At 55.6% G+C, this 27,110-nt stretch overlaps 1 protein-coding gene across 1 annotated transcript; it reads left to right on the forward strand.

The window, feature by feature from the left end:
• Positions 1 to 5,539: 5,539 nt before the first annotated feature.
• On the forward strand, positions 5,540 to 26,904 carry SPATC1 (spermatogenesis and centriole associated 1). Its single transcript, XM_060115486.1, has 5 exons — positions 5,540 to 5,750; positions 16,668 to 17,246; positions 17,373 to 17,885; positions 17,996 to 18,135; positions 26,575 to 26,904. Exons 1-5 carry the CDS (start codon positions 5,540 to 5,542, stop codon positions 26,902 to 26,904), a joined length of 1,773 nt encoding a protein of 590 aa, XP_059971469.1.
• Positions 26,905 to 27,110: the final 206 nt, after the last annotated feature.

Genomic DNA, 27,110 nt, shown 5'->3' on the forward strand with positions numbered 1-27,110 from the left:
CAGCCTGCCCTGCCCTGGGCAGCTCCTGGCCATAGAAATGGAGCCAGAGAGGGCAGAGGTTCCTTGTTTGTTCCCTGCTGTCCCCTGCAACGGGCGCCTGGCAGGCTTTCAAGATCTCTGGGCTGATGAGAAAACGCATTTAGCTCTCCCTCTGTGCCAGACGTTGCCTCGCTATTTTACACACATTACCTCATCTAACAACAGGAGGAGGAGGGAGGTTATTACCCCACTTGACAGACAAAGGAACAGAGGCACAGAGGATGCGGGCTGCCCCGGCCACACGGCAAAGCTGGAGACCAGATGCCTGACCCCCCTGATGCTGCTGAAGGGGAACCCTGAGGGGGTCTCCCAAGCTGGGGTGTGAAGTGGGAGCAGGAATCAACTGAGGGTCGGGGTAGGGGGCACACGGGTCTGACGTGGGGCCTGTGGAGCCTGGGGGCCTGGACCCCAACCACACACGCCCAGCAGCCCTGGCTCCTAGCCCCCTCCCCTCTCTCGGGCTGACCAGCCCTCCTCCTCCTTGCTGCCCTCCAGATAACACTTCTCAAAAAGCCGAGAGGGCCCTGCTACCAACATGGAGACGTGGCCAAGGCTCCAGAGCCTGGCAGAGCCCTCCTGGCCTCTGCCCTGGCCTCTAGTCCCCAAGCTCTTCACGAGGGGTGATGGACGAGCCCCGGGGTTGGTGACCAAGGTCTCACTCCTAGAACATTCCGCCTCTAGCCGAGACCTGGACAGTCTTTCCTCTGAGGCTGCTCTTCCCGACTCTGGCTGGCAGGGCCCCAGGTAGATGAGCAGGTGCCCCTGCTCCCCCCAGGGCCGGCTGCCTTCCCACGGCCCTCCAGACTCAGGGAGGGCACAGCCGGCCCCGCAGAAACCCGGCGGCACGTCCTCCTCAGACACTCAGAGGGCCAGCTAGCACCTGGCCGGTTTCTACCGCTATAGACAAGAAGGCGCGTGCCTTCTCCAGCTTCATGGTGGGAATTCTTTCAGAAAAGAGAAGAAAAGGTTGAATAAAGATGCGCTGATACATTTCTTGAGCACCTACTGTGTTCCAGGGCCTGTACTGGGCTCTGGGATGCAGAGCAGCAGAGTGTGCTGTGGTCCTTGTCCTCTCTGGGACACCACCCTAAGTCCTCCCTCTGAGTGGAGCCTGGATCCAGAAGTGGGTCAGAAAGACCCCTTGGCAGCTGTGCAGAGAGGCTGCAGCAGAAAGGGTGAGGTTGGAGGCAGGAAGAGCAGGCCAGAGACTAGGCAGCCCGCCCCAAGCCCCAGCCTTGACAGCTGGGGAGATGCAGGAAGAGTGGGCCAGAGACTAGGCAGCCCGCCCCAAGCCCCAGCCTTGACAGCCGGGAAGATGCAGGAAGAATGGGCCAGTCGTGGGGACCTGGAAAGCCCAGGCACTTGGCATGGCTGTGTCTTGGTGCCTCACCTGTAGGAGGAGGTGACTGTACATCTGCCTGGGGTGGCGGGTGTTGGGACTGTTACAGCAGTGCCTGGAGGGTGCCAGCCGACTCCGTGGGAGTGCAGCCTGGGCAGATCCCCCCAGGAGCTCCTTGCCAGCACCAGGTGTGCCTGTGAGCCCACAGACACTGAGGTTAAACAGGACAGAAATGATCACACGGCCGGTGTTGCTAGAATCGCGTTAGCCACGTGCGGACTGGCCCCTCCTCAGGAGGGGACAGGAGGTAAAACGGGGTGTGGACAGAGGGCTCCAGGTTGAAGGTCCCTGTTCTTCAGCAACTTAGTGCCTTGAGAGGATGGCTTTAAAACAAAGTTTGCTAAACCTACAAAGAATCCCAAGCCAAGACAGGAGCAAAGATCCCTGAAGGCCTTGCCAAGTTGGCACGCCGAGCTGAATCTAAGGAGGCAAATCTGAATGGGGACAAACTGTGCAAACGCCAGTGACCCAAGACCAGACGGGGGGGTCTGACTCAGCATAAGCAAGTGGGAAAACACTGAAGGTTTGTCTGCAGTGAATTCCTGATGAGCCCGTGGGGAATGCAAAGCCAGAGTAGAGGCATGGAGGTTCCCGTCACTCCTGCAGCCCTGACCTCCCTGTAGCAGGACCTGAGAACCATTCCACAGTGACACTGGCCAGGAGCTCAGACGGAAGAGCAGGACAGAAGACATCGAGGGGTGGCCCCAAACTCCTGCCCCCAAACACATGATCCAAATTAACGCGGGTCAATTTTTGGATGAATCCCTTGCTCGCCAGATTTTTGCGACTCTCAATCCCAAACTCAAACCTAATAGATTTGGATACCAAAGGACACTGTCTATGTGATATAACAGCAAAAAAAAAAAAAAAAAAAAAAAGATGAGAAAATTAAAGAGAGCAAATGAAGCCTGAAGAGGGTGAGTACAAGAAAGCGGCAGGAGGCTGCAGCCCAGAGCCTGGGGGAGCCGGGCTTTCTGAGGAAACGCTGGTGGCAGCACGGTACAGTGATCTGCGACCAGGCAGTGGGGACAGCATCTGGCCCGGCCCCGGGCGTCCAGAGCTGGACGGGGCTGGGGAGCCTGCAGCTGCACCCCGCCCTCCGCACCACCTCCTCCTGGGAGCTGTGGTGCCCCCATCTCCTCGTGACCTTCCCGCTCACTTCTCACACTCGGGAACCCGGCATTGGCCAAATGGCTCCAGCCAAACAGCTCTCCCTAAGTCCCCAGCAACTTCCAAGTCCCTAAGGCCAATGCACACTTTGTCCTCCTGTCATCTGGCCTCTCGGAGCCATTCTATTTCCTCAGCCTGTGGCTGTGCCAGCCCAGCCCCCCGGGCTCCTCCTCGTGTCCCTGTGGCATTTCCGTCCTGTGTTCTCTGCAGACTTGTCCTGCTCTTCAAGGCCCAGGAGGCCTAAAGCCTATTGTCTTTCATGACGTACTGATTCCTGGGTGACCTCGCCCACCGCTGTGGCTGCATCTGCCGTCCAGAAGCTGATGACCCCAAGGGGTATCTTGCCAGTCCACGCAGCGGGTTCTCCCCTGGGACCCGAGCTGTAACCACTGCCTCCTTGAATTCACTCCTCACAGGCTTCATGGCACCCACTCTCAGCAGCACATCCAAACCTGACTCAGGGTCTTTGCTCTAAACTTGGTCTTGCTCCCGGCTGGGCTGGGGTCACCAGCAGCTGTGAGGCTGTCCCTGCTCACGCCCGTGCCCGAGACCAGGCCACCGGGGACCCACTGAACTTCTCTCCACCTCCTCGGCACCACTGCGTCCAAGGCACCCGCGCTGCTTGCTTGGGTGACTGTGGCGGCCTCCTTACTGCGCTCCATTCGGCAGCTCTTTCTCTCCAATCCATTCCCACGCGCCCTTCTTAAAGCCCTTCAAGGGCTTCCCAAGGCCATTAGGATGAAGGGTAATATGGGCCCTGCGGCCGCCAGGCCCATCACAGCCCGGGCCCTCTGTCCTCCACGCCCCGCCCCCCGCCCCTGGGTCCATCACACAGGCCGGCCTCTTTCAGTTCCTTCAGCAGCACACTGCCCTCCTGGCTGGAAGCTCTTCTCCCACCAGAGACTCCTCCGTTGTGTCATCTCAATCATCACTTCCTCGGGGAGGCTGCCCTGAGCTGACTGGGTCTACCCTACCCGCCGCACCCTCTCCCGGCACCACGCACAGCATCCATCATGGCGGTAATTCGACACGTATGTGTGACTGTTCGATTCTCGGCTGCTCCCCGCTGTACCTGATACGGCAGGGACAATGCCCGATTATGACTAGGACAGAACCCCCAGTTCCTAGCACAGAACCCCCAATTCCTAACACAACGCCTGCCATACAGTTGGCGCTCAGTAGATATATTTTTGGAGGAAAGCAGCACTGGTACAATGGGAAATAACAGATGGTGTATCAGTCAGCGTTCGTGTATATTAAGAGATTTATTTTAAGGAATTGGCTCACACAATTGTGGGAAATAGCACGTCCGAAGTCTGTGGAGCAGACCAGGAGACTGGAAACTCAGGCAGAATTTCTAGGACAGCGTGGAGGCACAATTCCTTCTTCCCTGGAAACGTCAGTTTTCTATTCTGAAGGCTTTCAAATGATTGTATAAAGACCACCCACATGACTGAGAATAATCTGCTTTACTTAAAGTCAACTTTCAGAGCAATGACTAGGCTAGTGTTTGACCAAATACCTGGGCAGCACCATAGCCCAGCCAAGCTGACACAGAAAATGTAAGCAACACAGATGGCAAGGAGGGCATCAACCCAAGGAGAGGCCAACAGCGAGTTAAGCCTGGACCGTGGAAGAGGCTCGAGAGGGCCGTGACAAGCTTATTTTCACATGCTGCAGGAAAACCCAGCAGAGACGTTCTGTGAAGAGCAGAGGGTGTGGAGAAGGGATCTCTTCCACTGAAGAAATCTCAGCCCTGGTCCCCAGGGCCAGAGTGATTCAGCCAGGATTACAGTCTGGGGCGTCAGAGGAAGGTGAGGGCAGGCCCCCCATTGTGAGGTCCAGGTAGAACTCTCCACTCAGACTGGCCCCAGCCCTGGCTGACCTTCGACTCCATCCTCACCCCCACCCGCCTGCCAGGAGCGTACCCTCTGCCTTATACCAGGACGTCACCACCCTCTCCTGTTCAACATCAGCTGCCCGCAGAGCCAGTGGAGGTCACAAGGACATGGCCTCATTCAACTCCCAAGGTCAGGCCTGCAAATTTCTCTGTGTAGACGGCTCTAAAAAGGGGGAGTGAGATAAGGACTCAGAGATATGAGTTCTTGGAACCTGATGAGGAATGCGGTCTTGGGTTCTTGAAGGACTATAGTCAGGAAAATTCAAGAAGCCAGAGAATAGTGGGCACAGAGGGGACACCGCTAGGGAATTTGGAATAGGGGAACCTGAGTCATCAGAAATGGAAACTCCAAGCTATAGGGAGCCGACTGCTTAGACGGGGGAGCCCCTGGGCCAGCAGCCAGAGAAAGGCTCTCAGCACCTGGGGTCAGAAGAAAGCATAGCCCAGTGTCCCGCTGTCCAAGATGTTAGTCCCCAGGAGAAGGCTGACAGCTAAATCCAGGTGTGCCCAAGATCCCAAGGAAAGGGCGCCCTCTCCAGGAAGGCAGGTGAAGAGTCTTCATTCAGCAGGTGTTCACTGGTTACCTACCTGCACGGCACCCGGCCCTTTGCTGGATGCTGGTGGGTCACACAGTCCTTGCCCTGGCTGTGAAGTGAGTGAAACAGCGCTAAAGAGCTAACTGCACGGAGCCAGGTAAGTGCTGTGACGGAGGAAACGCCTGCGGGGAAGCCTAGAGGGTGGCGGTTGGGAAGCTCCACAGAGGAAAGCCGCTGGACAGAGAAGGGGTGGGAATGTTCCAGGCTGAAACAGGGCCTGCGCTCAGGCCTGGAGGCACGGAGAGCTGAGCCTGGTAGAGCAGAGAGGCCTGGAGGCGGTGCAGCCTCTGACCTCACAATACCCAGGCCCACAGGCCAGCCTTGCAACTTGCAAACTCTGGTGCCCTCTTCCAGCCCGGGCGAGGCCCCAGGCCCTGGGCAGCCTCCAGGTGCAGCGCCCTGCTGAGGGCCGCACCCTTCCCGCTGCCCTGGGGCATGTCTCTACTTACCAATTATGAGGGGCTTCGGCATCAGATCGAGAGGCTGGTGCGGGAAAACGAGGAACTGAAGAAGCTGGTGCGGCTCATCCGGGAGAATCAAGAGCTCATGTCGGCGATCAAGACGCAGGCGGGCGGCCTGGGCATCAGCGGGTTCAGCAGCAGGCTGGGCGAGGCAGCGACCGGCCCTCCTCAACACCAGGGTAACTGCAAGGGGCCTGAGTTCAAGAAAAGCGGGGAGGGAAGGGTGAGACTGTACCCGAGAGGAGAGACTCTGTGCTGGGGTCTCGGGAAATCGTGGAGAGAAGGGCGGAGATAGCAACAAAGCCCGGGTGAGGGGAGGGCGAGGACACAGGACAACCATGGTAAAAGGACAAAACTAGGCACCAGCCCCATTCACCTGACGGCAGGAGTCCCTGCCCACCCACACACGCCTCCCCTCAGGTGAACTTCCAAGCAGCTCCACAGAGTGAGAATTTCCCAGCCCTGGAATCCAAAGGTGCTGCCCCACTGGACCCAATACGGCACCCAGCCTCAGCTTCCCCCCCCGCTCCCCTCCATCCCCCCCGTCAGCACCCTCAGCCCCCTGCCCCGTCCCTCTCCACTCAGAATTGACCACCGGAGCCTAGAAACCAAGGAGAGAAACCAGGACCGAAGCTTGAGGTTTGAAATCATTAGTGTGTGACAGCCCAGGGGCTGGAGAGGAGGTATGGGGCAGGGTGAGACGGAAGAATGGGCAAAGAGGCCAGAGGCGTTCACACAGAGGCTGGCCAGGGACCAGCTCTCCCCAAGCCACCACATCCTGGCACAGAGCTCCAGGGAGTACAAGAGTCCTAAAATCAAACCTGACCTTCCAGGTTGTTACAAAGGTTTATTTGTCAGGTAAGCAGATAGAACATAATTTAGCAGTTCGTTAGCTTGATTGATAACTTTGAACTGACATATCATATGTGAGCCTCCATTTGGGAGAAGGAAATTCAGTCCTGGAGGAAGAGAATAAGTTGTACTTTGGACAAACTGACTCTAAGACGTTCTCACGACATCCACCTGGAGCATCCAGGAGGCAGTGGAGGTATGAGCCTGAGGCTCAAAGGAGAGGTCAGGGCTAGAGAGAAAAGATCCAAGAGTCATTGATAACTGAAGCCGCAGGAGAGGTGAGACGATCTGCAAAGAGAGAGGAACAGTGAGAAGAGACTGGGGACAAGTCCTAAGTCAAGACAGGTAGAGAAGCTGGCAAAGGGGCACTCAGAGAGACAAGAGACACATCAAAAGTGTAATGTCACAGGGCTTCCCTGGTGGCGCAGTGGTTGAGAGTCCGCCTGCCGATGCAGGGGACGTGGGTTCGTGCCCCGGTCCGGGAGGATCCCACATGCCGCGGAGCGGCTGGGCCCGTGAGCCATGGCCGCTGAGCCTGCGCGTCCGGAGCCTGTGCTCCGCAACGGGAGAGGCCACAACAGTGAGAGGCCCGCGTACCACACGAAAAAAAAAAAAAAAAAAAAAAGAATGTAATGTCACAGAAGCCGAGACAGCTTCGAAGCGGACAGAGTGTCAGCAACATAAAGGCTGCCTGAGGGGTCAAGCAAGAAAAGTGCTAATGACCTGGCGTGAGTCACCTTGGCGAGAGCAGCTTCAAGGCCACTGTAAGTAGGAAAGGCCCAGGAGTGAGGTGAAGAGTGAGTGAGAAAATGGGGAGAATAGATGGTTGACGCTTCGTTCATGGAGCAGGGCTTGGAGGGGGGGCACTAGCTGGAGAGGGGCACGGCCTCCAGAGCTGCTTTTCCTGATGGCAGAGACCTGAGTTTATTTCTATGGAAAGGGAAGACACGAAAGAGAAAAGGAACACTGTATAGAGCGGAGGCTGCCTTGACTGAAGGAAGAACATCTCCTCCACTGTCTGGGAAAGGAAGGAGGAAGGAAGGGTGCGTGAGAATACCAGATGGGAAGCTAAGAAAACTCCAGAACCATGGCTTCAATTTTCTCTGGAAAACTGTCATTCTCTGAAAGTCAGGGTGGCGAGAAAAAGATGGGGAAAGTCTGAAATAGAGTGAAAATGGCAGGAGGAAGTGAGAGGGGAGCCGGGGAGGTGTGTAACGGGCCCAGATGATGCCGGCACGTGTTGACTGCGAAGGCAGCAGCCACCAACCGCCTCCAGCAGCGTTGGGTTGGCGGGGGTGGGGGCAGACACGGGGAAGGCGGGCCCGTGGAGCTAAGGACCAGCCAGCAAGAGCTCGGGCACATCGCAGAAGGCAGTGGACACCAGCTGGGCTGTCACACGAGAAGAAAATAAAGAGGCCAGCGTGCTAGAGATCGAGAGAGGCTGGCCGGGACGGCAGAAGGCACACCTCCGGGGTCAGAGCGGGTACTCTGCGCGGCAGGAAGTCAGTACACATTGGCTGGTGGCTGGATCAATTTCACAAGGAAGAAGGCCATGAGGTTCAGGCGCCGGCCTTGTGAACATGGCAGGTGGGAGCTGGAGCCAGGATGGACGAGGACCGTAGGGCCTCCTGTTCCTGAGGGCGCAGGGCCTCGCTCGGGCCCCGTGCCGGGATGTGTCGCAGACGGAAGACGCATGGGGGTCGGGGCAGGTGGAGCAGACAGGAAATGAAGGCTGCACTGAGGGCTCCAGCCACTAGGACAGGGACTGCCCCCCCCCCCGCTGGCTCCTCCCTCCAGGGGGGCTCAGGCCGGGAAAGGCTGTCAGGGCCGGCGGGCAGGAGGGCTTCTGTTGCCCTTTCTGCTGGGCACCCGCCCCCACTGCCCCTCCTTCCTCACCGAAGCCCACCCTCCTCCCAGCCCCCACCCCTGCTGCCCCGCTGTCTACTCTTGGGGGCTGCCGGCTGCCGGAAGCTTCCTTAGGCGGGGAGCAGCCTCCTCCTCCTCCTTTTCCGACGGGCTTTCGCCAGCCCAGCTCCTCACAACCTCCCTCCCCTCCCCCCAGTCCTGGAGCCTTCATTACCCCAGCAGCGCCTCCTGCCTCCCCTCAGGAACTGTCCCCGCCTCAGGGCCCATCCTCCCCCGAGTCCCAACCTCCCACCCCGGACCCTACATCCCACCCCAGGGATTGACCCTAAGCCCCCTGGATCCATCCCTCGTGGGACCCCATCCCTCCCCCAGGACTTGCCTTCCTCTTAGGACCCTTGTCCCCCCTCAGAACCCACGCCCCTGGGGACCCCATCCCCCCTCAAGACCCACCTTCCTTTTGGGACCCCCGTCCACCCTCAGAACCCACCCCCTCACAGCCCTCCCCCCTCAGGACCCCATCCCGCCCTGCCTTTCTTTTAAGACCCTTGTCCCCCCTCAGAACCCGCCCCCATCTCAGGGCCAGTCCCCTCCTCAGGACCTGTCACCATCCCCCCTCTCTTTCTCACCTGCCGCCGCCTCAGACCTCTTGGAACCCTGGGCTCTAGCGGCCTTTGCTCACCCGTCTCGCCTCCTCGAGTCCGGCCTTGAGCAACACCTTCCCGCCCAGACCCTCAGGCCCCGCCCCTCAGGGCAGCCCCGTTACGCTAGCTCCGCCCCTTGAGCGGCGACGCAACTCTGGCCCCGCCCCTACGCTCGGGCCCCGCCCCGTCAGGGCCCTGCCCTCCGACCGCCAGCTTTGACCCCAGGCATATTGACTGTCCCCCGCCTTCGTCCCCGCGTGGACCGGGGGTGGGTCTCGGTGGCCGGGCTGCCCTTGCCCGGGTGTGGGCCCGGCCTGGTCCTCGCGGGGCCAACGTCCTCGCGGAGGGAGGGTTCCGAGGCCGGAGAGGCCACGGTCGGTGGGCAGGCCCGGGAGGGACCGCTGGGGAGGCTCTGCAGCCCGGAGCCCGAGGGCCGGCCAGGGAGATGGCGCGAGGGCGCGGCCGAGTGCAGGACAGTGTGGCGGCCACGTCCTGACCGACGCGACGAGGGGCGGGAGACCAGAGTGGGGCCCCTCCAGAGTCCCGCCCTCGGCCTCGGCGGGAAGGATGGAGCTGCCCCTGTGAGGAGCAGGCTGGGGGAGGAAATCACAAGTTCGCTTAAACGGTTAAAACATTGTAAACTGCATTTGTAGATCTAAGACATTTGCTTTTCTTTTTAGCTTCAATAGTCCGATGTAACAAACAAACCTTCCTGGACCCAAATAATTCTTATGTATAAAGTAAACATATAGGGCTTCCCTGGTGGCGCAGTGGTTAAGAATCCGCCTGCCAATGCAGGGGACACGGGTTCGAGCCCTGGTCTGGAAAGATCGCACATGCCGCGGAGCAACCAAGCCCGTACGCCACAACTACTGAGCCCCTGTGCCACAACTGCTGAAGCCCGCGCGCCTAGAGCCCATGCTCCACAAGAGAAGCCACCGCACGGAAGAGTGGCCCCCACTCACTGCAACTAGCGAAAGCCCACGCTCGGCAACGAAGACTCAAAGCAGCCAAAAAATTAATTAATTAATTATTTTTAAAAGCTAAAAAAAACCCATGTAGATTCAGTGAATCTAAGTTCTCTTTAAGTTTCTAATACTGTATGTAGTAAAGTACCTAGGAACATTTCAACTCATAAATCTAAATCAGCAAAATATAAATTATAAGGTTAAAACAATCACTTGCACATTTTGCACTACAATACAAAGCTATAGGACTGAAATCTCTTAAACCAAGGCTCGACCTGGGGCTCCTGGAGGTCCAGTGGTTGGGACTCTGTGCTTTCAAATGTCCCCATCTCCCAGCCAGAGATTTCAACAGACTGCTCCCGAGATTCTCATCGGTGACCCTAATGGGTCAAAAATCCATGGACACTGTGTCCACGACTGAGGCCACCACACACTCCCCCAGGCTCTGTACCCACAGAGCCTGCAGTGCCATCCAGGGATGCAGTCAATTGGCCTTTGAACCATGAATATGTCTTTGCTGCAACACTAAATGCCTGTGACTCCAATTAATTTTTTTTTCTTTTTCTGTGTTCGGTCTTCATTGCTGCACGTGGGCTTTCTCTAGTTGCGGGGAGCAGGGGCTACTCTTCATTGCAGGGGCTTCTCACTGCGGTGGCTTCTCTTGTTGCAGAGCACAGGCTCTAGGCATGTAGGCTTCAGTAGCTGTGGCTTGTGGGCTCTAGAGCGCAGGCTCAGTAGTTGTGGCGAACGTGCTTAGTTGCCCCATGTCATGTGGGATCTTCCAGGACAAGGGCTCAAACCCGTGTCCCCTGCATTGGCAGATGGATTCTTAACCACTGCGCCACCAGGGAAGCCCTGAATCATTTTTTAATTAACAACTTTATTAAGATATAATTCAAATACCATAAATTCACTCCTTTAAAGTGTACCATTTTATGTTTTTTGGTATATTCAGAGATATGTACAAACACCACCACAATCAATTTTAGAACTCTTTCATCACCCCCAAAACAAACCCTCTAGCAATCACACTCCTACTGCCCGACCCTCCTCAACTCTAAGCAACCACTAATTTACTTTCTATTTTTATGTATTCGTTTGTTGTGGACACTCCATATAATTGGATTCATATATAAGTGGCTTTTGTGGCTGGCTTCTTTCATTTAGCATAATGTCTTCAAGGTTTATCCATGCTGTAGATGAGTCAGTGCGTCTACGCGGGATGTGGGGAAGGTTGTTTTTATGGCTGAATAATATTCCGTTAACGGATTACCACATTTTGTTTATTCATTCATTGGTTCTTTGACTTTTGTTTCCTCCTTTCAGCTATTATGAATAATGATGCCATAAGCATTCATGTACCAGTTTTTGTGTGGATGTATGTTTCCATTTCTCTTGACTATATATCTAGGAGAGGAAGTGCTGAATCATATGGTAACTCTATGTTTACCTGTTTGAGGAGCTGCCAGATTGCTTTCCAATGGGGCTACACAACTTTACGCTGCCACCGGCGATGTGTGAGCATTCCAATTTCTCCACATCCTTGCCAATACTTATTTTTTAATTTTATTAGCACATAATTGCTTTACAATGTTGTGTTAATTTCTGCTGTAGAACAAAGTGAATCAGCTATATATAAATATATCCCCTCCCTCTTGAGCCTCCCTCCCACCCCTTGCCAATACTTATTAGCTGACTTTTTGATTATAGCTATCCTAGTAGGTGTGAAGTGATATATCATTGTGGTGTTGATTTGCATTTCCCTGATGACTAACGAGGCTGAGCAAATTTTCATGTGTTTTTTGGACATTTGTATATCATCTTTGAGAAATGTATGTTCAGACCTTTGGTCCATTTTTTTTTTAAATTTACTTTTGGCTGCGTTGGGTCATCGGTGCTGTGCATGGGCTTTCTCTAGTTGCAGCGAGCGGGGGCTACTCTTCATTGGGGTACATGGGCTTCTCATTGCAGTGGCTTCTCTTGTTGCGGAGCATGAGCTCTAGGTACTCAAGCTTCATTAGTTGTGGCTCGCGGGCTCTACAGCGCAGGCTCAGTAGTTGTGGCCCACGTGCTTAGTTGCTCTGTGGCATGTGGGATCTTCCTGGACCAGGGCTCGAACCTGTGCCCCCTGCACTGGCAGGCGGATTCTTAACCACTGCGCCACCAGGGACGTCCCTGGTCCATTTTTTAATTGGACTATTTGTCTTTTTTTTATTATTGAGTTGTAAGAGTTCTTTATATATTCTGGATATAAGTCCCTCATCAAACATACGATTTGCAAATATTTTCTCCCATTCTGTCTTTTCGTTTTCTTGATAGTATCCTTTGAAACACAGAAACTTTTAATTTTGATGAAATCCAACTTATTGTTTCTTTTGTTGCTCATGGTTTTGATGTCATATCTAAGAATGCACTGCTAAATCCAAGGTCATGGAGATTTATCCCTATGTTTTCTTCTAAGAATTTTATAGTTTTAGCTCTTACATTTTGGCCTTTGATCTGTTTAGTTAACTTTTGTATAAGGTGTGAGGTAAGGATTCAATTTCATTCTTTTGCATGTGGATACCCAGTAGTCTCAGCACAATTTTTTAAAAAGATTACTCTTTCCCCATTGAGTTTTCTTGGCACCCTTGTCGAAAATCAGTTGACCGTAGATACATGAGTTTATTTCTGGACTCCCTATTCTACTCCATCGGTCTATCTGTCTCTCCTATCCCAGTGCCAAACAGTCTTGATTACTGTCGCTTTGTAGTAAGTATTGAAATCTGAAAGTTAGTTCTCCAACTTTCTTCTTTTTCTTTTCTTGCTTTTTTCTTAATTGAAGTATAGTTGATTCACAGTGTTGTGTTAGGTTGTGGTGTACACTTTGGTGAGAATTTTCTTTCTTCTTTTTCAATATTGCTTTGGCAATTCTGGGTCCCTTGCAATTCTCTACGAATTTTAAGATTGGCTTGTCAGTTTCTACAAAGAAGCCAGCTTGGATTCGGATAAGGAGTTCACTGAATCTGTCGATCACTAGGGGAGTATTGCCATCCTCACAATATTACGTCTTCCGATCCAGAAACACAGGATGTTTGTCCATTTATTTAGATCTTCTTTCATTTCTTTCAACAAAGTTTTCAGAGCACAAGTTTTGCATATCTTTTGTTAAATTTACTCCTAAATATTTTACTCTTTTTGATGCTATTAATTTCATTTTTAGATTGTTCATTGCAAGTGTATGGAAATACAATTGATTTTGTAGACCCCGCCGACGAATCTTGCACTCTTTGTATTCTAAGGACCACACAACTCCTTCAGATAAGTTACCTGTTACCTGATTGAGTTTTGGATCTCACATGGCTGTCTCAGTGGTCACAGTTTATAAGGTCATTCTATAGATAATCCTATACTGACCTTCTTTTTTAATCATCAAGTTTTATCTGTGCTCATATATACATCATGTTCTTCATATTTATTGAACACTTTCTGTGGCCCAAGTACTGTTCTAGGCACTGGGAAACAGGAGCAAACAGACAAAGCCCTGCCCTCACGGAGCTTCCATTCTAATCGAGGGAAACAGGAAAAGCCAGTAAGCCAATGGAGAGGAACTTGGAGAGAGATAAGTGCTAAGGAGGACATAGTCCAGAGGAAAGGGAAGGAACAGGTTGGGTGAAGGAAACTGGTGATTTGGGATGGAAGAGCTCATTGAAGAGGTCACAACTGAAAGGACGGGTGGAAGTACGCGGCCAGCTGTGTACGCAGGAAAAGCGTTCCAGGCAGAGGGAACAGCAAGGAGGCCCAAGGGGCTGAAGCAGAAGGTGCCAGGGGGAGACCAGGAGGAGAACAAAGTCAGAGAGATGATGAGCCAGGTCACAGGGGACACTGAACAGCCTAGCACTAAGAATGAGATGGTGAGCTAGCTGGTGGGCATTTTAACTGGAACAGTCTGGCTGATGTTTGAGGGGAAAGGCCAGAAACAGGCGGCAAGCCAGGGGGCTCCTGCAATAATCCAGGCAGGGTAATGTTGGTATGGACCGGAGTTGGGAGGAGCACACGTGCTGAATTCTGGATGTACGTACTTGAAGGTGTTGCAGACAGATGGGATGCTCGGGGCTCCTGAAAGAGAAGTGTTGAGGCTGCACCATTTGAGGCCTGAGCCACTGAAAGAGCAAAGATGTCGGCGGCCGGCACACCAGGGCGGCAGAGTCCCCAGCAGAACCCCGGGAAGAAGGGGGTCAGGCCACTGGGATGTGAGTCGGAGTCCAGCCCGAGAGTGAGCAGCCTGCGCTGGTCCGGAGCGTCTGAGCTGCATCAGCTCCTGAGGGGAAGCAGACTCTAGGTGGGCCTTGGGGCTGCCCCCAGGGGCAGAGGATGTGGACCCAGAAGCACCTGGAGGAAGCCGGGTGACCGGGAACCTGGATGCCAAACCAAGACGGGATTTCAACAGGGAGGAACGTTCCGCCGCGTGGACACCACCCGCCACCTGCGAGAAGAGCCCCGTGAAGCGCACGCTGGGTTCTGCAACGCAGGGTCACCGGCCCCTCGACCAGTGTTTGGGTGCAGGGATGGAGGAGGAGAAAATGGACTGAGATGGGGAGTTGGTACAACGCCCAGGGACGTCTTCGAGGGACACTGAGGACACCAGTGGAGGTGGGAACATCAGTGAGATGGAAACCAGATCCCCTGGGTCTCAGAGGCCATGAGGACCTGGCCGTGCAGGGACCGTCTTCTCTCCCAAGTCCTAAAGACGCTGCCCGAGTGGTCCTTTCCCATGTCATCCGGACCCTAGGCTCCCCCAAGAGGAGACAGGCTGAGAAGGACAGACGCCCCGACTTGGATCTCCGTGCCCCGTCACCGCTCTCTGCCGCACCGGCTGCTCCTTCCCTCACGCTGTTCCTCTCCGTGGGATACTTCCCTTTGGGCCACAAGCTTCACTGTCTCTTCAATCCTAAAGCAAAAATCCCAAAAAGCCAAACAAGAAATCATAAAAGACTGGTTGATTTGATTCTGAAATGTTAAGTTATTTGTTTGGGAAAAAATAACAAAACTTAAAAATAAACGGCAGGACATCCTGGCACACACTGTGCAGGGCAGCATCAGTGTAACAAGGCCTGGGCTTCTCAGGGAATGTCAGATGTTTCTGAGGGGTCTTAAAGTGGATAGATTTAGCAGTGTGCATTAAGAACCTCTAAAATGTCTGTTTTCGGGGGGGAAAGATAATAAAGAATTATATAGTAGAATTTTTGTCACTGGGAAAACTGGAAACAATTGATTCGCCCAACAGCTGAAATAGGCTCAATAAACAATGGCACGTGCACAAGACGGACACCACCGCAGCCACAATAAGCGCTGTTTTCCAAGAACGATGATGCTGAAGGTCACCGTGGTGCAGGCCCAGCATGAAGAGGCGGGGCACATAAGGACACGGGCAACATACACAGTCACCACACACGTGTGCGTGGCCTGGGAGCTGGGAATGGATTTTACCTTTTTAAACAGCTGAGAGAAAATCAGAAGGAGAGTGCTAGTTCACGACATGCACTAAGTCCATGAAATTCAAATATCAGCATCCATAAGTAAGGTTTTGTCACCAAGCATCCACGTGTATTTGTTTCCGTGTTGTCTGTGGCTGTTTTGGAGCCATGACAGCAGAGCTGAGCGGCTGCAGTAGAGGCTGGATGGCCAGGAAAGCTGGAGCTCTTTTCACCAGCTCTTTACAGAGGGGTTCGCCGGCCCCTGAGCGACATAAACACGTGGAGAAAGTCTTCAAGCCTTCGCGGAGCTTTGCTATATGACGGGCGGTGGGATAACAGGACCACCAGTGGCTTTCATCTTTTCTGACTTTTCTGTATTTCCATTCTTTCCCTATAATAAGCGTGTACTGCTTTTATTTTATTTTATTTTATTTTTTGCGGTATGCAGGCCTCTCACTGTTGTGGCCTCTACCGTTGCGGAGCACAGGTTCCAGGCTCACGGGCCCCGCTGCTCCGCGGCATGTGGGTTCTTCCCGGACCGGGGCACGAACCCATGTCCCCTGCATCAGCAGGCGGACTCTCAACCACTGCGCCACCAGGGAAGCCCTGTTTTTATTTTTTTTAATGTGGCAGTTACACTCACAGAAACCTCTCCTGCACCCTCCCTAGGGGTCTTCTGCCCCAAACAGCAGTCACTCGGTCATCCGAGGGCAGTCTCCTCAGGAACCCAAGGGCAAACGGGCTCCCAGGCCCCACGCAGGGGAGAAGCAACACCCCTTCCTGTGCCTGCATCCCCGGCGACAGGCAGGCGGGGTCCTGTACGGGCCAGGCACACCTTGGGCTCCATGGGAGGCTCCCAGCAGCTCTGAGCTCTGGCCTCCCTGAGGGTCCCCCACGTGGTGAGGCTTGGCTGTCCCCAAGGGGACGGCAGTCAGGAGGCTCGGGCCCACTCCCCCACCACCTGGGAACAGAGGGGTCCACTTGGCGACCTACGTGTTCAGACCCTCCTCTCCTCAGTGAGGGGTCAGCGGCTCAAGGCAGTGGGCCTGTCTGAGGGACAGGCAGCGTGGAATGTCCTGGTGGCTGGGGGGCCGGCGTTTACAGAGGTGATCCTGGCAGGGACCAGGCTCCCTTGGAGGACAGGGATGGGGGGCCAGACCCTCGCGTGGGATCCACTGAGCAGCCCCACAGATGCCCGCTTAGAGGTGAGGCTCGGAGAGAGTTGGTCAGCTCATCAGAGGCACATGGGCATCTTGGTCCAGGCCCTGCCACAGTGGGGAGAGAGCCTGGGGTCTCAGTGCTTTCTCTGTGTCCCCCAGGTGTCTTCCTGCCCCCATCCCCGGCAGCAGCAAATGAACTCATCCCGGAAGAAGTGGGGACTGTGGCTCTGGCGCCCCTGGCCGACATGCTAAACAGCCCGCAGCCCAGCCCCGCGGCAGGCCCCGTCGTGAGCGCCCTGCTGGGCCCTCTCAACACGCTGCTGCCTGGCCTGGGGCCCATCTCACAGAGCAGCCCACTCACCAGCCTCCTGACTGGCCCCCTGAGCAGCCACCTGGCCAGCCCCGTGGCAGTGCCCCTGGCGGGCACACCGGCCAGCTCCCTGGGCCTGCCCTCGACTGGCCCCCTGACTCCAAGCAGCCCCCTGACAGGCCCCCTAGCTGTGTCTCGGAGCAGCCCCCTTATGGACCCTATAATAGGTTCGGTAGCCCTCTCTCTGAGTAGCCCCCTGCTCACCTCCACGGCCGCCCCCCTAGGTGTCTCTCAGAACCTTCCGGCCAATCCCATGAGCAATCTGGTGCAGTCGGAGGCCCCGAGGGTGTGGCTGGCAGAGCCGCTCCAAGGATGCCCCTCTGGATCCCATCCCGCAGCGGGTGGGGGACCTGCTGCCGCAGCCGAAGGTAAGCAGTGTGGGGGAGGGGCGGCGGGGGGCCCAGGGGGAGGGGCTCCTGCCAGGCTAGTAGGCCCTGGCCCCGCCTCGCTCTAATCCTCCTCCTCTCCTGTATGCCCCTCCCCCACGTCGCTAGTCCCACTCTCCACCGAGCGCCCCCCGCCTGCCCAGGAGCCGGAGCCCCTCAACATGACGTCTGTGGGTGCGCCCATCCAGACCTCCACACCCGTCGGCCCCATGGGCACACCCAGCCCCACGACAGCCTTCTCCTATGGCACCCCGGACGCCCGGACACAGCCTGGTGGCCCCCGGGGACAAGCGGTCTCTGCCTCTGTCCCTGCCTCGGCCACCTTCCACAGCATCATCGTCCTCGCCTCTGCCCCCACTCCCGCCCCCCAAGCTGCCACGAGCTCTAGGCCCTCAAGCACCCCGCACCCCTTTGCCCGCACGCACCGCTCCCCGACCCGGCCCTCGCCCACCCTCCACTCCCCTGCACACAACCCCCACTCCCCACCTCGAGCCTCGTCCCCGGCTTCAGTCCACGATGCCCGAGGTCCACGCGTGGCAGAGCCGTCTCGGAAAAGCACCCCGGAGTTGGAGCGGAAGCTAGCCCACCAGAAGAGCACCAAGTTCCCTGACAGCTCCCGAGGTCAGCACGAGTCTGGGGTCTCCTCGGCTGCCCTTGGCGACCTCCCAGGCACCCCCCTGGGCTGCTGACCACGGTCACTGACCACCCCCTCCATCCCTTGTTGTCCCCAGAGTCGAAGCAGCTGGGCTGGGAGAGGCTGGTGGGGGAGATCGCCTTCCAGCTGGACCGCAGGATCCTGTCCAGCATCTTCCCCGAGCGTGTCCGGCTCTACGGCTTCACGGTCTCCAACATTCCGGAGAAGATCATCCAGGTGCGTTGTGCCTACCTGCCACTCACCGCCTGAGGGCCTACCCCGCCACCTGCAGGGATGGGGACGGCCTTCTGGGGGCCCCTGCACTCCAGCTAGGCAGAGTGCATCAGAATCTGCGGGCACCCTGGGATGGGTGAGGGCAGGGCAGCAGCGGGCCCCAGCACTGTCAGGCCTGTGAGCTCCCACTTTACCACTGCAGTGGCCTCGGGTCTGCCAGGCCCCGCTCCCACGGGCCCTCCCCAGACTGGCAGAGCTGACGCCTATGCCTCTCCCTCACCCTGTCCAAGTCCTCAAGTGTCACTGGGGGCGCAGGGGAGGCAGGTCTCAGAGCCTCTGAGCAGCTGGCGGCCTGGTGGCCAAGGTCTTCCGGCCGGGCTCGTTCCGTATCCCCAGCATGCCCTGCAATGAGCCCGCTCCAACTGAGGGACGCAAGAGGACGATGTTTCCCAAACACGCTTGCGCGCGTCTCCTCGCCACCACGTGTAGGAGTCACGTTGGAGTAGGAGCCGTCGGGGGCTTGGGCTGCGCCGGGGCAGGATGGGCTGGTGTGCGCCCTTCCCCACCGACACGCCCACTCGGGTAGAGCGGGGGTGGGGCAGGGGGCGGGCGTCGGCGCCGCGGCCCTGCAGCTGTGTACTCTTCCCTCGCGAAGTAGCCCTCGGTGCTCCCGGCCCCTTCCTCTCTGGCCGTCCTTATGCGTGGATGGACTGTGGCTCTGGGTCTGTGAGTGGGCAGGAATCGCGTTCAGTTACAGCGGGCTCATCTGTGTCCCGGTTTGAGCGTGCCTTCTCCTTTTGTTAAGGTGTCCTTTGGTTAGGTTTTTAATTTTAACGAGACCGAAATTATCCACCTTTTTTATCCACCTTTTCCTTTTTTTCTTTTTTTTTCTTCTTTTTTTTTTTGGCCGTGCCACGTGGCATGCAAAATCTTAGTTTCCCGACCAGGGATGGAACCCACGTCCCCTGCAGTGGAAGCGCGGAGTCTTAACCACTGGACCGCCAGGGAAGTCCCACGTTTTCCTTTATTGTTTGTATTCTTTGAGTCCCATTTAAGGCTGGAGCTGCCAGCCCCGCCTCGGTCCCCTCTCCCAGTCCCACGAGTGTGGGCTCCAGGTTTGCAGGTCTGGCCCTGCTCAGGTGACAGTGCTCTAATCCTGGGAGGCCAAGGGAGCCTGGGCATCTCTTCTTCCAGATCATCGTAGCTCCTCTTGGCCCTTCGCTCTTCAATATGAATTTTAGGATCAGTCTGTCAAGTTCCAAGAAAAACCTAGTTCAAATTTTTAGTTTTTCATTGGTTTATAGGTTGAACTGGGGAAGTTTCCCATCTTTGCCATGTTGGCTGTCCCTGTGTTGCTTGTGTCGGCGGGGCCAAATTGGCCATGTTGGGTTTGACGACCCTTGATTCCTATCCTGGACCACCGCCACCACTGCTGTGCCATGAGTGCAGCCTGGCAGCGGCTATTTAAAAATTGGCAAATGACGTGGGAGAAGCACAATATTTATGTCTCTAAAATGCTGCATCTGATATCTAGTTGGCAAAGACTACACTTAATCATAAGTGAAAGTCTAGTTGCCCACATAGAAGTTAGACATCAAACTGTGGAGGGAGGTTTCTGGTTGTTTTGAAACTGCTGTTTATACGGAGGATAAGGTAGACCTTCCAGGAGGGCGTGGGCTGTGCGAGTCCTCCCCTTCCATGCTGCTCGTCACCTTGCCTGCGAGTTACTGCTTATGCCGGAGAATTTAAGTCACGGCACTAAGTGGCAACTCTTTAGAGAAGAAGCAGGAAAAGGAAGCAGAATGTACGTAAGACAATTTTTTTGGTATTTAAGGAAGTCGAGGAGCTTGGTGCCCCTGAGCCTGTGCTTCAGCCTCCACCTTGGTGGCCTCTGGGGAGCTGGTGGTTCTCACCACAACACTCATCTGATCATTCTGCCCATCGGCCCCCATCACCAATTCCACGGCCTCTGGCCCCATTCACCTTCCATCCAGCAATGACCAGAACTGCCAGGATCACACACTTGCTGCCCTTATTCCCAGGAAGCTGCTCTACTGCAGCCCACCTGCACAGAAGTTGTCTCCAGGATACCCCCTGGCTGGCCTTCTGTAGGGCCCACTGCAGGTTGACTGAGGTCTGGTCCCACCTGAGGATCATAAAGATGCTTCCTGGTCTCAAGCCAGCCTGCCTACTTGGCTGGATCATTTGTTGATTCCTATCTGCATTTAATTCCACTTTGCCCAGCCTTTTACTTCCCTTCATCAAGACATCTTGTTTAATTCTCTGCACATTGAACTCCAATGTTGGTGGTTGCTAGAGCCCTTAAATTCTACCTAGATTCACCAAATCAGGTGAAACCTGGTGTCGTCCAACTGGGGTCCTTTGCTTCCCGAATGCCGTACAGCTTTAACGCTGAAAACTGTAATGGAGCCCGATACTCAATAAGGACTCATTGACTTCTTTCATAGAACGTGGCTATCTACTTTTTTGTAAGTTCACAGACAGCTATGCCATCTTTTAAGCTCAACTGAAAGTTATCCCAGTGCTCATGCCTGTCAGTTCTTCTACCCAAACACAAAGATCTGCTCCATGGGAGATGCTCGGGCTCTCTTCCTTTCTGCACCCTTGTCCTAGGAGACCCTGAGTCCAGCTGCATCAGTGTGAGGGACACTGAGGGTGGTACCTCAGTCCTGCCCATAGTCCCCCCCGGATGTTCTCTAGGCCAACACATTGGCCTGCCCAGAACTTTTTTTTTTTTTTTTTTGCGGTACGCGGGCCTCTCACTGTTGTGGCCTCGCCCGTTGCGGAGCACAGTCTCCGGACGCGCAGGCTCAGCGGCCATGGCTCACGGGCCCAGCCGCTCCGCGGCATGTGGGATCTTCCCCGACTGGGGCACAAACCTGCGTCCCCTGCATCGGCAGGCGGACTCTCAACCACTGCGCCACCAGGGAAGCCCCCAGAACATTTTTGATTTCTGTGTAATGATTTGTTATTTAGCTACCTTGCCAAACCCTCTCGCTAGTTCTGATAGTCTGTATATCATTTTGGCTTTCCTCTGTAGACAATCATATCATATAGCACTTTAAAAAATATTTTTTATTTTGGCCACACTGGGTCTTAGTTGCGGCACACGGGATCTTTTAGTTGCGGCATGTGGACTTCTTAGTTGCGGCATTCGAACTCAGTTGCAGCATGCATGTGGGATCTAGTTCCCCGGCCAGGGATCGAACCCGGGCCCCCTGCATTGGGAGCTCAGAGTCTTACCCACTGGACCACCAGGGAAGTCCCATATAGCACTTTTTAAAAGCAGATCATAAGGCAACCTCATCTTATTTGTGACGTGATTACAAACACACACTTCTAGTCTTCCGGTTAAGTATGACGTGTGTTCCAGGCTGCCGGAGTCCAGCTCCAGCGAGTCCAGGGATACCCGAGGGATGGATAGCGTCGGCGAAGGCAGTAATTCTATTACTTCAGCATTGCATGTTTCTTTCGCTCATGTCTTTATTCTTGATTCTTCTTCTTCATTCTTCTTTTTTTGTTACAATCACAGGTTTATATATTGTGGTTGATTACATTACCAGGTACACGGCCAAACAATCTTAGCACAATCCAACCTCAAAATATTCTATAAAGATTTTTTAAAACAAATATCCCCTAGTTTCTAGATGTCCTATTAAAATATTTCCCCAAGTTCCCATTAATCACAGGTTGTTTCTTAGTAACCAAGTCAAGCAGTTATATGATTATTTCAATTGTAAAAGTTGGAGCTACTTGTTCCTATTTTTCTTCTTGCATGAACAACCTTTTACAATGGTTCCATGAAAATATTTACAATGTACCTGCATGCTCTTTCTCGTTGTTTCCTTTAACTGAGACCGTGTTTTCTCCCTATCCTGGCCACGAATTCTGCTCTAGTCATTTGTTTTTCTATAATTAATCTTCCTTTATAATAGAACCATAAATTTCCTGTCGTCATCAGGAACCCCGGCCCATGGCCATAACTCCACACTAGAGGGTGTTTTTCATAAAAACATCCCCTTAGTTCCAGGCTCTTAATTCTTTACCCATTTCCCCGGGGCTTTAGTGGGTACTTCCCATTCTGTGGTAGTTTCAGGAGGGGGAGGCCTAAAGGAATTTTTCTTTCATGTGGAGCAACATCCCCCCCAAATTGCCCCTGTATGTAAATTTATTTTCATAAAACATAACAACGGAGCTGTAGTCCACCTTCCTGGCACGGCGCTGCCTTGCAGTTTCGCCTTCCGTTGCTCATGACTTTGTCATGGTGCAATGGCTCCAGGATGGCTTCCGACACCAGGCTTTTTGCCAGATCTTCTTTCGACAAATCAGTCAGAGTCCTTGGTTGCACATAACGGAATCCACACTACCTGATATAAGCAGAAAGGGGTTTATTATAGATGTTTAGGTGTTCAGACAGGCTCCAGGAAGGACACCAAATTGGGCTTGCCTGCTCTACAGCCGGTAAAAACGCCAGCACGGCAAGGGGGTGTCCTGGTGAACACGCCATTGTCATTGCTGCTCCAGGAACAGCATGCAGATACCTAGTCGGAGGCCTGCAGTTTGGTGCAGCTGCCCCGAAGAACCAGTGCCACGGCCAGTGCACTCTTCAGAGAGCCCAGTCCCCTGCCTGCACTGTCTCCTCCAGGAGACAAGGTCCACGCACCTGTACTTGCTGGGCAGAAACCCAGGTCAGAGGGGTACCTAAGCCACAGGGGAGTCTGGAATAGGTGACGTTTAGCGTCCAGCCTCTTAGAGTTCAGGAAGGTGCTAGAATGCACTAGGGCAGAAGCCAGGTGAGCCACATTCAGCATCGGCCACATCAGGTGAAGAAGTTCCCTATGCCTCCTTTGTTCAGAGTTGTTGGGTTTTTTCTTACTCATGAGCAAATACTGAATTTTTTAGAATGTTGTTTCTCTCTCTCACCGAAATGATCACAGTTTTCTTCCCCCTCCCTTTTCTGTTAACGTATTGATACACATGAGAAGATACTCCGCTCATAAACCACACTGCGTCCCTGGTGTTTATATAAATGCACTGGGATGCTCTGTTTGCTGTTTAAGACTTCTGCAGCTTCGCTACATTTTTAGAGATCGTGCCAAGTTTCTGTGACAGAAATACATGGCTTAATAAGCCAGAGGTTTCTCTCTCCACAGGGTTGTCGGGCCCTGCTGCCCAGCCCCTCGCACACGTCAGGGTCCCCAGGGTCCCCGCGTCCCGGGACTCGGCCTGGGGGGTGGTGCTCGAAGTCCCAGGCTCTTCCCCTTGGCTCGGACTTAGTGACATCAGTCCCCCTGCAGGATGGTGGGACACTTGGTGGTCTCCGCTGGGCATTGCATTACCTACAAGAAGGGGGAGGCGCTGCCTGTTCCGTGGAGGGTGTGGACTTAGCTCATCCTCTCTATTCACCCTTCAGATGTGTTTCCTCACTTCTGCTCTTTATTATTTCCTTCCTTCTCCTTCCTTTAGCTTTGCTTTATTTTTCTTTCTTGGGTTGAGCTCTTAAATCATTTTATTTTACATCTCTTTTGTTTTTAAATAACTACACTTAGGACAAGGAAGTTCCTTCTAGTCAGGGAGATATTCAAAATATTCAACAACCGGTACAAGGGGAACACCAGCCAGAGTGGATCCTGTTCCAGGATCCAAGCATAGCGGGAGACTTCTGTTGTTTAAGGCTGGTTGGGAAAAGCGACAGTCTCCTGGCAGCCTCGGCGCTGTCCGCCGAGGCTCCAGCCTGACTCTGGTGGCACTCTGGCTGCAGCCCTGCAGGCTGGAGGGGTGGATGTGTGGCTGTTCAGGTCTGAATGTCTCACGAGCTGCCTTGCATTTCCTCTCTAACCCCTGAGTGAGTCAGGACCGCCATCTGAGGGGCGTTAGGCTGCATGTGAGTGCTGGCTTCTAACACACCTGCCCTGTGTTTGGAGAATGAGGGCCGTACCACACTGCTTCTCTGACATTTGCTGCCATTTCCCCTTTCACTGAGCACATGGTCGATGCTGTGTGTGGTCCAGGATGGAAAGACTGCGTGATGACCACGTGTGCTGGGTCTCGCAGGTGTGAGTCTATGTGCCTCCCTGCGCCCACGCCCCCCGCCATATCCCCTCCAGCACCAGGTCCTGCTGCTTCGCCCTGGAAAGATTCTTCCCATCCACTCTGATTTTCTCCACGTCCACATCCACATCTACATTCTCTTCTCCTCCACTCCTACCCCATGGTCCAAACTGCTGTCCCCTTAACTGGTCCACAGCTAGCCTTGCTGCTCCACCTAGTCAGGCCTGGCTAGTGTCAAGCATTCAGAATATGCCAAGCGGGCGCCAGACACAGTCTGTGCCCTCGGGGAGCTCGCTCTCTACCTCGGAGGCCTTCAGTCAACAAGAAAAGCCGTCAGGATCTCTGCCTCTCGTTCTTCTCCCCACCCAGACCCGGGCTCACCGGGGCCAACTTCACGGCCCTGGGCGCCCCTCCTTCTCTACCCCTACGCCTGTAGACAGTGACCCCCGTGCCGCAGAGCTGACCGGCCCGGGCGCTGTGCTCGACGCCCCCAGAGACGTTTCCTTTGTCCTCACAGCAGCGCTGTCAGGCTGTGCAGTGTTTCCTGCAGTCCCAGCAGGGAACACGAGGCTCACACTCAGGGTGGTGGCGGCCGTCAAACCCGACTCTTCCCGGGGGGCCCTGCTCTGCAGCCGGCGTCCTGGCACCTTCCATGCCACGCATGCTGCTCCTCAGCCTGGAAGTTTCTTCCCTCCATTGTCCTTGTCCTTCAGGCCTCGGTCCAGCGACCTCTCCCTCCAGGACCCCCTCCCCAGTGGCAGCGCTCACAGTACCATCCCTCTCCTGGGCCGTGTCCTCACTGTAAACTCTGAGGGCCTTTTGCTCACACTTGAACCGGGAGGGCTCGGAGAAGATCTGCAGAGTGAGGCTGGATGGACAGAACCCTTCACCCTCTCTTGCCAGCTTCCATCCAGCCCCTGCCAGTGGTCAGCATGATCTCTTAAAACCACAAAGCCCACCAGGCGTCTCCGACCCTTTAGGACAGGGCACTCCGCTCGCCCACCCACCCCAGCCCCGTGCTCTGCTCAGGCCTGCAGCTTCTCAGGGGAAGCCGGAGGGGACTGGGGGCGGGGACCCACACCCACTGCTCCGGTGCTATTGGGGTGCTTGTCCTGCTCTTCCACACTCACTCCCCCTTGTCGCCCTCCACTCTCAAGGGCTCACTTCCTAGGGGCAGCCCTGGCCTTGTCTCTCAGCGTCAATGTGCCCCCGTCGGACCCCTGCTCATGTCTTAAGCTCCATGTGCCCAGCCTGGCACACAGCAGGAGCCCAGCCACGGCCGGGGGTGATCGGGTGACGGCTCTCGATGCCCCCGCAGTGGCCAAGGCTTAACGCTATCCACCGGTTTGCTCCCTGGGTCGCCCTGGTGTGAGCAGCCGCAGGTCCGCTTGCTCACCCACAGATGCTGGCCGAGCTCCTGCGGTCTGTCCCACCGGGGCCTGTAAACGGGCAAATGGAAGAAGACTCAGGTGCCCAGGTCAGGAAGACAGGCCTGTCCTAGTGTCACCAGGCAGCACAGGTGCTGAGCCTAGGGCTCTGGGTGCCCCTGCCGGAGGTCCGGGCTCACGGTGGCTGAGCCCAAGCATCAGCCTGGTGCTGTGCTCACATGACCATCCAGGGAGCGGACAGGGAGGCCTTCCTGGAGAAGGCGATGCCTGAGCAGACTGTCCCGGCACCCCTAGCAGGTTGGGAGCCAGCCTGGTGGACGTCTAGGGAACTGCGGGAAGAGGGTGAGCAGGACCAGATCTGGGCCTTGCCGGCCCGCCCTGGCCCTGGAAGTTGGAGCAGTGGAAACTGCAGGGGGGCTCTAGCAGGGAAAGACCCTGTCCCACTATGTACACCTTCGTTTTGCAGGCCTGGGGGCAGCGGTGCAGCATGAGGGGTGGGAAGGGACTCCCGCAGGGGGGTGTGCAGGCCACGGGGTGCTGAGGAGGCAGCCTGGGGTGCTGGGACGGGGGGCCCGGAGGAAAGGCTGAGAGGAAGCGGGGCAGGACCCAGGAGGCGGCGGTGTCTTCTGGGTCGGGCAACCCTGGGGGCTTTGGGAGGCCCCCTCGTCTTTCATGACCCCCAGCCATGCTCCCTGTCCCCAGTTCCTTGTGGCCCCCACTCAGTCCGAATCCCTGGTGGTGGATGGAGCAGGTGATGGGGCCTCTGGAGCCTCTCTGCTCAGGCTCAGCCCACAGGGCTCCCCTCGCCCTAGGGCCCACAGGCGTCTCTCTCAGGGCCTCGAGGACACCCCCCTTGAGGACACTCCCTCTGATCGCGGTCCTCCCACAACCATACCCCTCGGCCTCCATCGCCCCTCACCTGCCTGCCTGCCTGTGTGCTGCGGGGGGGCTGGAGGGTCCCTGACGGCTGCTGTCCCCTCAGGCCTCCCTGAATCCCACCGACCACAAGCTGGACGAGGAGCTGTGCCAGACACTCACACAGCGCTACACGAGCATCATGAACCGGCTGCAGAGCCTGGGCTACAACGGGCAGGTGCACCCGGCACTGACCGAGCAGCTGGTGAACACCTACGGCATCCTGCGGGAGCGGCCCGAGCTGGCTGCGTCCAAGGGCGGCTCCTACACTGTGGACTTCCTGCAGCGTGTGCTGGTGGAGACTGTGCACCCCAGCATGCTCACCGACGCGCTGCTGCTGCTCTCCTGCCTCAGCCAGCTGGCGCACGACGACGGCAAGCCCATGTTCGTCTGGTGACGCTGGCTCGCTGGGGCCCCACCTGGGTGCACAGCCATTAAAGCTCACCCCGTGCACGGGTGCTCCTGGGAGGTGCTGCCTCTGGGGGGCTCGCCATCGCCCCCTCCCCAGCTCCCCTTCAGTCCTGCCTGCCCTGTGGGTTCATGCCCTTCCGGGGCCCCCGGGGAGAGCCCCAAGACCAAAGCTCAGCAGCTGTCTTACCAAGG

Source organism: Mesoplodon densirostris, chromosome 13, assembly GCF_025265405.1.
Source record: "Mesoplodon densirostris isolate mMesDen1 chromosome 13, mMesDen1 primary haplotype, whole genome shotgun sequence".
Taxonomy (NCBI): Eukaryota; Metazoa; Chordata; class Mammalia; order Artiodactyla; family Ziphiidae; genus Mesoplodon; species Mesoplodon densirostris.